At 44.4% G+C, this 15,683-nt stretch overlaps 2 protein-coding genes across 2 annotated transcripts in view; both read right to left on the bottom strand.

Moving 5' to 3' along the window:
• tiam1a (TIAM Rac1 associated GEF 1a) overlaps positions 1-11,526 on the bottom strand; it is a 60,454-nt gene extending 48,928 nt beyond the window's left edge. Inside the window, exon 1 of the mRNA XM_029251065.1 lies at positions 11,340-11,526. The gene's annotated coding sequence lies outside the window, so the exon portion shown is untranslated. The remainder of the gene's footprint in view (positions 1-11,339) is intronic.
• Positions 11,527-12,383: 857 nt separating this feature from the next.
• LOC114910435 (superoxide dismutase [Cu-Zn]-like) lies at positions 12,384-15,414 on the bottom strand. Its single transcript, XM_029251374.1, has 5 exons — positions 15,237-15,414; positions 13,810-13,906; positions 13,551-13,620; positions 12,827-12,944; positions 12,384-12,735 (listed from the first exon to the last, which is right to left on the bottom strand). Exons 1-5 carry the CDS (start codon positions 15,300-15,302, stop codon positions 12,628-12,630), a joined length of 459 nt encoding a protein of 152 aa, XP_029107207.1. The 5' UTR covers positions 15,303-15,414; the 3' UTR covers positions 12,384-12,627.
• Between the last annotated feature and the right edge of the window lie 269 nt (positions 15,415-15,683).

Here is a 15,683-nt window from a genome sequence, read left to right on the forward strand (position 1 = left end):
GATCGGAGGCAAGACAGCACAATACACAGTTTGATAAAGCTTTACAGTTCAAGACAGCCAGTCATCTAGCTGATGCGTTTTTCCAAAACAACTTCCAATTACTTGTCTACTTATACAGCTGGGAAGCTCTTATTATATCAGTTCAAGGTAGGTTAAGGGCGCTACAGCAGTAGGTGAGTCCAGAAGCTGGGTCCTTCCTTCAAATGCAAGGCAGCAGCTCTGATCACTATGCTACCTGCTGTTCCTCAAACAAAAAGGCAGGACCACACAGTACAGCTGAACACTTAACGATGGCACAACTGCTGTAACCCTATCTGCAGACGGGGCCAGGGAACTAAACATATAATATGGGAGCAGCTGAATAAAGACTGTTTTACGACCCACATAACTGCCAGATTTCCTCTTACTCTGTTTAAAAGAACAGAGTAACATGAGTCAAGGTGTCACTGACAAGCATTGACAGGTTACAGCTGCCATTGCAGTTCTCGGACTCACTTCAGGTTTAAAAAATTGTGATGCGAAACTGTATTTGTTAGGATGTTGTCTGGATATTTTTGTAGGGTCCAGATAATTAATTGCTGAAGCTGAATTTAGTCTGTGTTACCCTAAAGATTCCCAAAGGGTTGTAGGGTTGAAACTGCTCCTGCCTTAAATGAAAGGCCCTGAACTGCAAGATAGCTGTGTGTGTGTGTGTGTGTGTGTAGCGAAAAGTAAAGCTAATCAACCTTCGTTTCCACAAAGCAAACCAGCAGTGTCGTGTGTAATACAATTACAAGGAACTGGCGCAATGCCTTTGTCCCCTGCACTGGAATCTAATTCCCAGCGATCTGTGTCATCGACGGTCACTGCACTGAGCACAATCAATGTCAGCCAGTGCTGTGGGAAATGAGGCGATGCAACATCACATAAGACAAAGCTATATCATTGTTAGAACGCTTCTTATGTGTTAAAAATCAAAATGAAATTGTGAACACACCCATTAACCACAGCATGTATTATAAGACATTTTCATATGTGCTATTATCACTTGCTTATATTTTCAATATACCATTTTAGACAAATGAATCAGGTTACTATTATTATTATTATTATTATTATTATTATTATTATTATTATTATTATTATTTGGCCTTAAGGCACAGATGGAAAAGAAATTCTGAATATCTAAATGTGTTAATAACTTTATTACATGTAGAGAAAGTGATCGTACCATGTAAATTAATGCTGAACACGCAATTCAAAGCATCCAGTGCTCCAGCCAGCAAGATTTTTAATAGAATCAAGTCCTTTACATGGCACAGAAAGTCCTACACAACCAGACAGGGCATCATTTAGGAAACATGTATTCCAGTATAAGGGGGTGCGGTGGCGCAGTGGGTTGGACCGCAGTCCTACTCTCCGGTGGGTCTGGGGTTCGAGTCCTGCTTGGGGTGCCTTGAGACGGACTGGCGTCCCGTCCTGGGTGTGTCCCCTCCCCTTCCGGCCTTGCGCCCTGTGTTGCCGGGTAGGCTCCGGTTCCCTGTGACCCCGTAAGGGACGAGCGGTTCTGAAGATGTGTGTGTGTGTGTGTGTGTGTGTGTATTCCAGTATGCAAACTCTTAACCACATTTCATTGTTCTTTGTGAAACATTGTGCAGTAACCCCTTTGCCTGCTTCTATGTGCTGTACATTGTAAAAGAGAAATGCATGCAGCATCTGCAATCGACACAGCACGTAAATGGATACAGACATGGCAAAACAAGAAAGTCTCCCTTTGGCAATTTTCTCCTTCCTCAACATCCCTGCTCCCCCCTTAGCCCTAATTTCCAGGTCAACTGATGACAACACACTCAGAAGACTGCTCCAGCTGTGAATTTACTTGTTCTCCCCATTATCTTATCACCCCTCTACTCTTGCAATGCGAATGGCACCAGCTAAAATATTCCACTGGGTTAAAAAAGCTCTTAACCATTACATGAAAAAGGAGATTTATGGATAGGAATATGACAGGGGTGGAGGGAGCTGGTAAAGAGTTCAGGAGCTTACTGATTACAGCTTAGTACAGGTAGAGTAGTAGTTAAAGCTGCCACCTCTAGATTTGAAGGTCCCAGGTTTAAATCCCACCTCTGGCTCCAATACCCTTGAGCGAGGTACTTACCTGCTTTGAAGAAGTGTCAGCTAGGTTAATAAATGTAATGTAAATGAGCTTAATATTTCCAGGAATAGTGGCCCAGAGATATTAAAACTGCTTACACCCACCGGGTGGTGTGGCCGCTGCAGCAGCATGCTGTGATTCCCCCACCTTGGGTAATATCCCCTCACCATAGCACTGGCAAAACCCTGATCCAGCCACTCAAGGAGGCCTCCCTGGCATCATTCCTGGCTGTCAGCACTACTTGAAATGTGACACACAGCACAAACCTTTATTCGACAGCTGTCACCCCCCTCATTCCCACCTCCACCATTGCTTTCTCTACTATTCTTGCGGTCAGCAAAAAAAGGCACAATATCACTTTGACAAACCATTACTGTTTTACTGTGGTGTAAGTTCTTCTTACGTGTGCAGAAGATTATCGAAACGTTGGCGTTTAGAATTAAATTGTGAGGATCGCAACTCCCCTCGCCAATCCCGCCCCCATGACACTTCATACAGAGAAAATCCTTCACCAGTGATACCTTTTGCTGTGTGGGCACAGCCGTTATAGTGTCTGTATCAGAACTTTGTTCATTTACCGCATCGTTTCAGTCAGCAAAAGTTTTGCTTCAAAGGAAAGGGCTTCCTAAAAACAACGCTGTACATTTTCTCCCTTAAAACACAGAAAGTGCCTAGGAGGAGCGCAACAATTAAAAAAGTAATCTGAATGCAGGAGATGCAGATGGGCTGTAAAGTGGGACACGTGTCGCTGAGAGGAAACAGCCCAATACGCCAGCACTACCTGCTCTGCTGCACTGGCTCCTCTCTCTGTCCTTGAATTATTCAAAATAACCTGATCTGCAAAACCTGTGCGGTAAAAGCATGGCCTGACTGGCTTTTCCAGGGTCTAGACACATCGCCTGTTTTAGCTCCGGGGACGGGAGCTCCTGTGCTGTGGCTGCTGAGGTTAAATTCCACCGGGATTAGGAGTCAGCGTGATCTGAAGTGGCAGCATCTCCCTGCCCAAAAGAGGTTAATTTGTGCCATAAAGGCTGAAGAGACACATTAGGGCAATTAAAGCAGGAATGTGTGCGCATCTCTTATCCTTCATTTTATCTAAAACCCAACAACCCTGTAGCACAAAGCTAATAGAGGGGTCCTGCAGTCATGTCGGATTTGAGCAGACTGGTCATGAGAATGGAAGATCAATCGGTCTGCCGGGGAATAATGGGGCCAAACTTTCCTGAAACTGAGCATAACTAAATCGTTCACCAGCACTGCCGTAATCATCACACGCATACACGCGCGCGCGCACAATCACATGAAAACACACATGCAGGCTCACGCTGTGAGAACAGAAAGAAGGACTTCAAATAAAAGGGGGGGAAGGGGATAATAGTGAGGGCTGTCAGGACCCTTTAAACATTCCTATTAGATCAGAGAGGAGCACTGTGCAGCGGCGGACATGAGCCTGTGCTCGAACACTTCAGTCGGATGCCGTGGGAATACTGAGCAGGCTCCCGCAGAGAAGAGCTTCCTCCTCCTCCTTTCACAAAACAAAATCTAAACACCATCACCATATTTGTGAGGTGCTCAGTGTATCTGAGGTTTAATTAGGGAAAAAAAGGATAAAATACCAGTGAGCTCTAGACATGGGGCAACAGAGATAGAGGTAGGACAGAAGCCTTAATGTAATCATCTGCACGTTATTTCACAGTTCACTGGGATAGATTGTTCCACACGGAGCTGGTAACCTGCCTAGGATGCGCCTGGCTCATAGATAATGCAATAGGACGCCTGACTGAGCACAGCACATCGCTCTTTTTGAGCTGAGCATCCATATATCCATCCAATTTCAATAACCACTTGCTCGAAGCAGGGTCACGGGGTTCCAGAGTCTATCCTGTAGCATTGGACATAAGGCTGAAGGGGATGCACCCTGGACAGTTAGACAGTCATCAGGTGGTCTTTGTCTCACAGCCCTAAATACTAATTAAGTAATTAACTAATTAATCAACCATTTGATCAAATAATTAATTAAATGCTTTAAACAGCTCATATTGAATTTCTGAGAAGTTACAATAATTAGAAAATTAAGAGAACTAAAGAATAGTTTCTTGACTCTACTGCTTATTTAATGAAAACCCTTCTGGACATTAAATGTGCAGCATTGAAAGAGTGTTATTACTCACATAAGCTTATTTGACTTTGCTTAGAAGAAAAAATGTAAAAAGAAATGCAAACTTTTAGAAGAACACTAAACCATTTACTTAGTACTCTTTTGCAACTGAATGAGTGATTAATGCAAACGTGGGGAGAAAATGAATAATTCAAGGTGGGAAGTTTTTAAAAAATGTGAAATATGCACATTTTAAGCAATCATCTGTACAGCACCACACAAACAGTGTTTTTTAACCAAGAGCAAGTACAACTATGACATACAGAGCAAAGTTTTCAGATTATCATAAGAACAAGAACAGCATTCTTTTACGTGCGGGTGTGAACATTCTAGAATTTCGTCCATTTGAGAACTGAAGAAGGAAAAAAACAAACAATAAAAGATTGGAGGTGGGACAGTTTGGGTTCTCCACGGCATTGCCACTTGAAAGAAGCTCCACATGTCCCGGCTTGTTTGGAAGCTCACCAGAATCCTCACACCTGCACTGAGGAATGTGCACACACGTGAGACCACCTTAGTTAGAAGGATGTCAGGGATCACGTCCACAAACTCTAAGGCCCCTTCTCCCACTCTAGAGCTGCAGAACCTTTGCTGTCTTGCAAACAGATTTCATCTACTCCCTGCTGATCCTGTGGTTTTGGAAGCCAGCAGAACCTCTGTGCCCTGCCAGGTTCAGTGAGCTTTACTTCTAGACGAACAGTAGCACCCTACCCATGGCACATGTGTTTGTATTTTTGCGTTCTCGTCCAGTTACTAGCGTACAGAGTCCCTGAGCTTCTGTGAGGGAACAAGACACTTCCAAGACAACAGTCCCTCCAAGCGTTTTGCCAATCTATTTGCATTGATGTGCGCATTTGAATTCAGTGATTTAAATAGCTCCCATTCAAATAACTGACTCACTGTTTTTTTTTAAAAGACTTCTTTGTTCATCTTATTCTCCTAGCCCTTGGGCTATTAAAATCTGAGGGATACTTTTGACCAGTTCAAAGAGGACCTTTGCGCTCCAACACCACATGCAAATTACATCCTTTTTCCTCTTAGGAAACGCATGTGAAACTTCCTTTTAAATGTGCCAACTGATAGCACCATGGGAGGAATGTCCCACAAAGTCACAGCCCTTCTGTATACAGCAGGTGGACACAGAACCGCAGTCAAAGTGACAGCAGTGCACTTTGTAGGCGCTCTTTACATTTACATTTATTCACTTAGCAGACTCTTTTCTTCAAAGTGGCTTCCAATGAACTCTATGTAGTGTTCATTGGTCACCTTATTCACCGTGGTGACTTACACTGGTAGATACACTACTTACACTGGGTCACTCATCCATACATCAGTGAAACACACTCTCTCTGTGTCACTCACACACTAAAAGGTCTTTATGAAACGCATTCTGTCACATGACATTTCAAACGGTCTTTCGCCCCTTATGGTGGTAGTTTGTTCCTGCAAAACCCCTCACTTTCTCATAAATTAAATACCATTTATTTTAAAGGTAAAAATTTGTATAAATTCTTAAGCCTCAAAACTGACAACCATTTAGGCTGAAATTACCGAATTTGATTAAAGCAGACACAATTACTTTAATCGTTAACATTAGTAATCATAACACATGAAATAACTGTAATATTGTACGGCTGTCACCTTGTGCTTGTTTTGCTCCTTTGCAACTATTACGTACAGCGCGCTTAAAAAATGCTTATATACAAAACATACATACATATGACACTCAAGAATTTAGGTATGAATTCAACCTTTAATGCAAAAAAAAAAAAAAAAAAACAGAACCGTAAAGACAGAAGACATCAATGAAAAGTGAATTCCAACCCTAACCCTTGGATACAGGAAGAAAGCTGAAGTAGCATGGCTCGATGCTGTGCAGAAGCCGACAGGAGCAGAACCCGCCAAAGAGGTTCACAGGGTTGTCTGTGGTCCAAACACCACTGAAACGTGCAGAATTCGTGTCTTGGCCTCAAAAGCAACGTATTAAAAACACTTACAGACAGCTGCAGCAGCAGAGAAGCATCTTCATGAGGCCAGTTAACTGTGAGTTAACATATGAGTTACCATGTGGCCGTTTTCAACATTTACTGTCTGTCCTCCGAACAAGAATAGGCTGTTATGTGGCCCTCTCATATCAGTAACAGAAGGAAAAAAGCCTGTGTTGCCTGATCCCTCGGTATGTCCTGATGCTTGATTTGCATTCACTGTTTTAATTCAGTCTAATCTGAAAAATCCTCGCAGTCTGAAACAGATGTCACTGATTTTGCCTGAGCTGTCGCCCATTTGCTTTAAATATGTGCAGGTTCAAATTTAGGTTAGCGGCAGCCGTGAGTGACTTCCTCCAGCTGCCGCAACGCGGGCTCGCCAGCAAACAGGGGAGGCGGCCAAATGGTAGAGCCCACACACAAGAAGGGCCCTGTCATTCAGTGCAGATAGATGTCACGTGAGAAACAGGGCATTTTTATGTATTTCACCCTTTCCTCTCCCAGTTTAATCGTGGCACGCACCTCCTCCAGCGTGCATGCTGTGAGCCACCTGCTTCCTTTCACTTGATGGGCTGCAAGCTTTATCGGGTGACATAAGAGACGTGCAAAGAAGCGTTATTCACCCAAACCCACTTGCAGAGCTGGAAAAGTCTGGTTCTCTGGTTGACTGGTTGAATTCTGCTCCCTGGGCCACTACAGCACAGAGCGCTAACGTAGGACATGCAACAGTCTAACCATGTACCACTTTAAGAGCTATATATACATACATACACATGTGCGCACACAGTGGAGAGCCTGTGTGAGTGTGTGAAGCAGCATCCATCATACCCTGTCACTGCACAGAACTGCGGGTAAACCAGTGCAGAAGCAGAAGGTCAAATTCTGAGCCAGAGTCACCAATGACTGTCAAGCCACCTCCCTCCTTGGCTTCTAAAATGTGTGGCTGAAGCATAGGGTGGAGGCCAGTCCTTTGTTACTCAGACAACAAGGGCAGGATATGCGGTGCGGGTCAGAGAACCTGAAAATCCCGCAGGGTGAGACGACCAAGAGAAAGTCACACGATGGGGGGGATGCCTCGGCTGAACAACGGCATCCAGAATTAGACCAGTAGAACGCTTTGAACTAAATGTGCAATTGGTGCATAAGGAATTAGTGGAGATTAGACCACACACTGACTCACAAATTCTACCAAACTGACATTAAGTCAATTACTCACTTTCTCAGCACTGGCTGAAGAAATTTCAAAACCTAAAGCCCAAAAATGAAGCCTACCTGCTCTTGTTCAGGTTATTTGTTTTTGTCATTTAATCACACCCTTGCTGTTACATTAGGAAAAGATGAAACATCCTCAGTGTGTGGTTTTCTGCAACTAGTAATTCAAGCCCTCTGGTCTCTGTAATCATGGACTAGTTAGTATCGTTTGAAAGTTGTCTTTCCAGCTGAAAAAAAGGGAAATCCTCGACGACACACTCCAGCACGTTCTCATAGGTGGCTGGAAATGCGACGAATCTTACGTAACCTGCAACCGCAACAACAGCTCTGCTTTTGAATCACCACCCGCGGAATAACTTTCGCAGAGAAAGCCTGTGTTGCTAGGAGACCAATGTCTAGTCATTCACACAGGACAAGCAAACAATTCCCCTCACTGACTCAAAAACAAAGGTCATCAAAAAGATATCATCACTCTCTACCCATTCATCGGGCCATCTTAAAATCAGATAAACAACTATTCATCTCGTCTTGGGTACCACGCTACTCAGAAAATTAGTCTATTGCTCTTAAAGCTATAAAAGTATCCATCCCAGTTCAGGAAGATGTTCCTGTCCAGACTGAAGCACTGCTGTTTTTGTCAATGCTTTTTCAAAAAGGCAAATTAAAAGATTTCACATTTACAACACAGTCAAAGTGGACAATTTTTGACGACTATGTTAAACTGCACAATTTAAGGAATATTGTTTTAGGCACACCATAGCAACATTATAAAGAATTTACAATAATTAATCACGTAGTATGTACTATGATTTCATATATAATATAGAGCATGTTCTGTAGGAAAGTGTAAATCCCGCACCAACTTCCCCTTTGTCAGTCAAATAAGACTTTCTGTCATTTGTAGGACATCAGCACTGTCCTTTCAAGTATCCAAGGTTACCAGGTCCCAAGGCAAGTAGCTAAGAGGCGTACACATCAGAGAGCAAGGGTGGATCAGCGTAGCTATTCATCAAACTAAATCCAGCAATAGAAATGGAAATTTGTTAGAGAGCGTAGTCTGGTCCAAAATTATTCCGACACTCCAAGGAAAGGCAAGGCACACGAATCAGGGGGAAGATTCTTCAACGTGACGGCCAAGCAAGGCGTTTCAAACTCAGGGAGGCAGAGCTGGTCATGCGTGTGGTGGGCGGGGAGTGGGGGGGATGTGATATTCACAGATATAACGCACATTCTGTAATGCTGTGCTGCTTCATGGACAGCCTAGATAGGCAGGCTTGCAACTACGTCTGTTGCCCACACAGCACAATTCCTACAGATGCATGGATGGTCTTCCAGAGTGCCTTGGGTGATCATATCACAGGGAACACTCTTGACAGCCCAAAAGCCAGTGAGCCAAGATATGACCAGACCAGACAGACACTGCTCTATCATTAGGGTAACAAGCTGTGACACAGTAACAGTCCTACTCCAACACAGGAGAACAGGTTTTGGATTCCGTTCAGAGCACAAACACTCCAGGCATACTGTATATACTATAGTCTTCTCACACCTTATAAAGGTAATGCATTCATGAAAATTGCTTCAGAAAATGAATTCTCATAAACTGCATGGCATGGTGGCACAGTGAGTAGCCCTGCTGTCTCACAACGCTTGGGAGGTGTGAGAGGACGTGGGTTCTATCCCTGCTCAGTCTGTGTGGAGTTCACATGTTCCCCCCGTGTCTGTGTGGGTTTCCTCCGGGTGCTCTGGTTTCCTCCCACAGTCCAAAGACATGCTGTTCAGGTTCCCCCATAGTGTGAGTGACAGAGAGAGAGTGTGTGTTCCACTGATGTATGGATGAGTGACCCCTTGTAAGTAGTGTATCTAGCAGTGTAAATGACCTTGGTAAATAAGGTGTGTGGGCTGATAATACTACATAGTGTTTACTGGAAGTCACTTTGGAGAAAAGCAACTGTTAAATAAATAAATGTAAATCGAAGATGTAATTACCTTAAGTTTCAATACTAAAAATGTGTTCTCAAGTGGCAAAAGTGACACCCATTTATGTTAAAATATATCCAAATACTATTAAAATAGACACAAATGTAGTTATCATAACACAACATAACAAGGCAGTCTCTGTTTACAGTGAAATGAACAAATGTAATTGTCTCGCACCGCTCAGCTGTTGGGAGGTGCACAATTCAAACCTGGTCCACATAAATACAAAGAGATGCCTCAAAAGCCAAAGCAGGAGCATCACATTTTCAAAAGCCCTCATAAGCCCAAATTCTTACAGCTCAAAGGGGTATTTATTCGTATTGTAAATATATTTACTCGTTTTAACCCACACTTATTTCCAAAACATCAATGATTATACTTTATCCAAAGTGACTTTACATAGATGAATACACTGCACTTTCTGTGGTTGCTCGCTAAGCATTCTCCTATTTATGCAAAAGAGTAATGTCACACACTCCTGCGTGCACACACACACACACACACACACACACCACAGGCAATTTAGTCACCAATTCAAGTGAAACACATCTTCGCTGTGGGAGGAAACAAACTCCTCAGGCTGAGCCTTAGACTTAGTCCAACCAATACACAAGTACACAGCCCAGGTTATGTGACACACCAGTGCTATCCAGACACACAAAATCAATGTGTTTTACAATGTTATTTCTGAGTTTACAAGGATTCTTTAAAAAGCTCAGAGAAAATGTCGCTCCACCCTTAAGGTTTGCAATGTTACAGTGAAGACATCTCCCAGGAAGAGGAAACACCTGAGTGGCACGGACCCAGGCGTTCTCTCCTCACACACCACACACACTTAATATACAAGGACATGAGAAGGGGACCACACAACACACACACACACACACACACACACACACACACAACACACACGACACAGAACACACAGCACATTCACAGCCAATTTTACATCACTGTATAATACGTGGGTGTGAGATGTACGCTGACGTTATCGAGTACATTGGCACACATGGTGTTACTGGCCGCAGAAGCGGAAGAGAACGAAAGTTCTGTGGTGTTTTTTTTTTTTTTCAAAAATTGTGCCGTTTAAAAATGCCATAATGCATAAAAATGTATGTACCCCCCTACCGCTGGGCCCCGAGTCGTGGACAGCAAGAAATTACTGGAAAGCCAAGGCAAGTACGAGTGCAACTCGGTCACAAAATCATGATTTATATAACTGTTTCTGTCCGTCTTTTCCTGCCAGGACCACATGGAAGAGAAAAAAAAAAACTGAAAAATAACAGACACTTTCCGCTCATTTTTAACTGAATACGTAACATTCATTACACACAGTTTGTCCCGAACTGATTGCAATACACTACAGTGAGTGACACTGTGACACTGGAGTGGAAATATTGTCCTTTTCGACTTAAATAGCGAGGCAAACCGAAACAAAGCGAGTGCTCAAGAGTTACAGTAATTTAAACGTCATTAGAAGGGACGAATATTCATTTCTGTATATGAGAGAGACGGCGGCACGCGCCCGCAGTCAAAACAGTGTTCCTGGCAGCACGTGACGCTGGAGGGGGGCAGTCGGCGCCACGTCTGTCATAGAAATTAGTTACACGAGGATCTGCAATTAAATGCAGCTACTACACATCCGAGTTTCACGCCAGGCTTTGAAAAAGCGGTCATTCTTGAGCGCTCTGACTGCTGACTGAAATGTCAAACACGGTGTGATGGTGCGACGCTCCGCGCAGGTAAACACAGCGGTAACCTTTGAATCACCTGCTGCTGCGCTGCGCTACACGTCCACGCGACACAGCCGCGAACAGAGGTGTTCTTTTCTCCGTGGAATTTTATCGTCCGTCGTCTCACGTGACCTTACCTGCGTCTCACGCGCGGAGGGTCACTGTCACGGTCACGGGCCTTGGTGCCTGTGATGAAGGGTATTACGGCCATCTGTCACCGCAATTCACGATTCATACACGCTGCCATGTTGTTCCGCGCTCCTGCGAAGGGAGGAGCTCCGCGCGCCTGCAAACCGCCAACACCAACCGCACAGCGCGTGCGGGACTCTCGCCTCGAGCGCAGGAGACGCGTGATGCGCCCCGATGCCAGTGGAAGTGGTGACACGGTGACCCCCTCGTGTGTACAGTGTCTATACAGTAGTGTGGTGAGGCGTGAACTTGAACGTCATCAAGCCATGTACTTCTAACTCCCCCTGTGCGTTTAGATCTAATTTCATGTTATTTTATTAACCTTTATTTACCTCATGATTTTTTTCCCCAGGGCAGGTTAGCTAATGCTACTCAACTCCACACGTACACCGCCATGTACCCTTACTGTATCAACTCTTGTCTTTAGTAGATTCACCTGAGGTACTACTGCACACTGCAATTCTAACGATGAGCCTTCGTGATGCAAAAGGAGACCCTAATGGGACACTCGCTGCTGCCCTCCCACAAAGGGGAATTAAAGTACACCTTCCCCACATGGTGAATATCCCTATGATTTTAAATTTGTTTTCCAGGGGAAGCACAAAGATTTTACCCATTCCTTCATGTCCGCCTCCAGTGAAAACAGCCAAAAGGGTGTCTACTTGCCCATGCACGTCAGCAGTGCATGTCACTGTTTTGTAGCAGCAGCAGCAGATGCAAGGTCACCCTCTCAGGTCAGAAGCTGAAGACACGGAAAGGGATCATATCTCGCCTCTACTGCCCGAAAACACCGTACTCTGGCCGGTGAGGCACAGATGAACGTTCCAATATCGCCCTCTAGTGTTCAATTTTGATAACTGCGAGAAACGGACCCACTTGCCAAACGAGCATTCAAGTAGCAAAACCCATCCTGTCCTGGAAAACCATTTATTCTTTTAATTGGAGTTTATACTTGTCAAAAGGAGGGGGGAAAAAAAGGCAAACAACGTTCCAACCAACATTTTATTTTGCAGGGGCACCACTATCAAAAAGAAAACTGATTTTGATACAGAGATGAAACAAGGATAGCACAGTACAGAACTGATTTACTATTATTAGCCATTTATCTATAATATGGCTCATCTTCTGTAGGAAGGAAGGTGATGGAGCCTCAAGAAACAGAATGGAATTTTACAAGGGCACCCATACCGGCCTATGCCATGCCCTGTGGCATGTCCAGTACTCCTACAACGGTGGTTACGCAGCAATGCCTATCACACCGCAGGCAAGACGACCTCCAGCATTGCCCGTCAACTTACTCTCGTCGTTGCACCCTTTGCCCAAGTCATCTGCCTTCTCGTGGACCTGCAACAAGGAAAGACATGCTTACAAACTGGAGAACACGTGCAATGCAGTACACGGCGTAAAGGGAGTCACAAACGTATACTTCTCTCACCACCATTGTCCGTCCAATGATCGAGTTTGGTCCAAGCAGGGATATAACCTTGTCCTCAATGTTAATTTTGGCTATGTTGTCAGCTCCAGCAGTCACATTACCAAGGTCACCAACATGCCTAAGCAGTAAAAGCATGGCATTTTCACCAGGAATTTACACTTCCATGGTTCAGTTTACATACTTTTGACATTATCTAAGGTCTGAATGAACAGTAATGCAATTCTCTACTAATAGAATTATACTGTAACTGAACAATAAGCTTTATATAACCATTTGTAACTACTACATACAGCAAATACACACTAGCAGATTACATTTTAACAGTCCCCTGCACTGAACAGCAAAGCTCTGTTTAAATAGATCAGGAAAAGCAGATCTCCAGAATTCAATTCTGAACAAGAATTTTCATTCCCCATTTTAAATATCTGTATCCTGTCTGACAACCACATGCTCACCCAAGTCTGAAAAAACATTCCACAACAAATGTTCCCTTTCTGTAAAGAACATTTATAAAATTCAGAATTCCCCTCCCACCCCCAAGGCAACAACAAGTTAGCCAAGTGGCAGAGTTCTCAGCCAGGACACCAGGAAGACTACCACAATTCTAGACACTACCTCGTTGCTTAAACGTATGGTGTTTGGTGTCACAAAACAAGCATTATGTTCTCTGTGACCTTAATGTGTCTGCTTACTTCAATAAATGGGGGACTAGACACTGCCTCACCTCTCTTCATCCGTGGGACCCCCGTGAGTTTTCTGGAAAGGATTGAAGTGTGGGCCGGCACTAATGCAGCCTGGTAGGGGGGGGGGAATGCAAATATACCTTTGGTGACTTAACAGAAGAAATGACAACCACAAATGTGTCTTTCTGAAGGCTGCAGTAGGCTGTGATTATATTTTAGATAAAAGTAGCACAGCAACATTTAATTTCAGTGTTGTCTGCACTTGGTTTTGAATTCTTCCAGGGGACACTGGCACCTCACCATTGGTGTTGTCCCCATAAACATGCACATGGAAACCATGGTCGCCTGGGGTGAGGCCCTTGATTTCACCGGTGACCTTCACAGGAGAGGACTCATTCTGCCAGAGGAAGCCACAATTAAGGTTTAAACAAGCACTACAGCACTGACTTCCTCCCAGCAGTAGCATGTCATTTGTGCATTACAACAATATACCGCAGGTAAAGGCTGGTGCTTCATAGTAGCTATATTTTTTAAAAAATATTCATGCCAAGTTCAAGTTGCATCTCAAAATGTTCCATCAATGACACGTGTTAAACCTAATTTGTAACACCCTGGAAGCATTTGCCAGACAGTTCCTCTGATGTCCAGCCATGGTCCATGCGGTGTTCGCTTTGCGGGGCCGCACAGAAAACGCAACGCGAAGAAGCGCCATCTCCCCTCCGACGTGTGTGTAGCGCACAAAACTAAAACGCCATACATTCGTCCAGTAAAGACCCCACCTCTTTGTGGGCTTTGCGAAGTCATTTCTGTTGAATCACTGAGCAACGGTAAATGAAGGGAAGTGTGCAAGTGTTACAACAGTATACCTCATCTTCAGTCACCGTCCCAGGCCACGCCCCCTCCCCCTTTTCCCGCGCTCCCGCACGCGACTAAGTACCTATTCGACAACAGACTCGCGTTTCGCGTCCACCAAGACTTTTCATTGTGTGCTAGCAGTAGCAGCTACAGGGCCGTTAGCGAGCAGTGTTCTCCTCCAGTGTCTAGAGGCCTTTAACAGTCATGTAAAATCATAAATGCATCAATTAGTAATTACACACACACACACACACACACACACACACACACACACACACACAGGCATGATGAGAAGCTGAACTGCTTACATTCGTTTATCGGCTGCCTCATCCTCGTCGTGTCAGGAGGTGCAGCGCTACACGCGATCCGATCGTTAGCGTACTAGTTAGTGCAGTAGCGATTATGCCGACACGGGTTATGCAACACACCACACCTAAATGCATAGTTAACGACCCCGCGGGCTGAGCAGCCTGACGACAGTGTCCCTTCATTGCGGCTGTCGGGTTCGGCGCGCGGAACTCGGGAGTGCCGCCTCTCTACTACAGGCGTACTACCGACTGGATGACACGAGTTTCTGGATCGCTAATATATAATACATATATATAATACGTGTGTGCACAGAGACTTGAATATAAAAAGTTCGCTTGAAATAACCTTGAATAATCATGTTACCATCACCTGGGAACTGTCCAAAGTACAACATATATTATATTATACGGCTTTTCGACCGAATCTGACGCAAAGTATAATTGAACTTGAGCCTCAAGTTCAACAGCGCAGAGTCTCTCAGCATTCAGGCCTGACTCAGCAGTAGCGCTAGATAAGTCAACAAACCGGCTGCTCTTCCCAGGACAAGAATGTCACTGCTTTACCTCCTGCTCGAAGAACACAGTGCCCGTCACTTCCCCAGCGCCTCTGAGAACGCAAACTGCTTTCATTTCGCCTGCTTACTGAAGCCTGGAAACGCAGAAAACCAGGTACGCGGCTGCTCAAACAACATTAGTACTGGGCGAAAAGTCCTAGCCGGGGACACAACCAATCAGAGGCCAAGAAAAGTGTGCCCAACTGCACTGCGCAGACTCAGATCTCTCCGCACGTGACCGCAATGACTTACTACGCAGACTCAGTCCGTCAATCATAGTTGACGAAGCTCTTGCTTTTACATTCAAATTAGTCCATTTATTCAGGTACTTTACACTAAGTGATAGTATAGCGTTCCACGAAACCGCAGATACACAACTGTATGAGCAACACACATCATGTCAATTATTGAGTTAATATGTGGAAATTTCAAGATAATCAAATAGACTGAGTTTCCC

This window comes from Scleropages formosus, chromosome 4, assembly GCF_900964775.1.
Source record: "Scleropages formosus chromosome 4, fSclFor1.1, whole genome shotgun sequence".
In the NCBI taxonomy this organism is placed as follows: Eukaryota; Metazoa; Chordata; class Actinopteri; order Osteoglossiformes; family Osteoglossidae; genus Scleropages; species Scleropages formosus.

Coding starts and splice junctions, on each gene's coding strand:
- LOC114910435 (XM_029251374.1), bottom strand. CDS start 15,302: ATGAAAGCAGTTTGCGTTCTCAGAGGCGCTGGGGAAGTGACGGGCACT. Junction 13,907..15,236: donor CTGTGTTCTTCGAGCAGGAG/GTAAAGCAGTGA, acceptor TTCCTCTGGCAG/AATGAGTCCTCTCCTGTGAA. Junction 13,621..13,809: donor TTATGGGGACAACACCAATG/GTGAGGTGCCAG, acceptor CCCCCCTACCAG/GCTGCATTAGTGCCGGCCCA.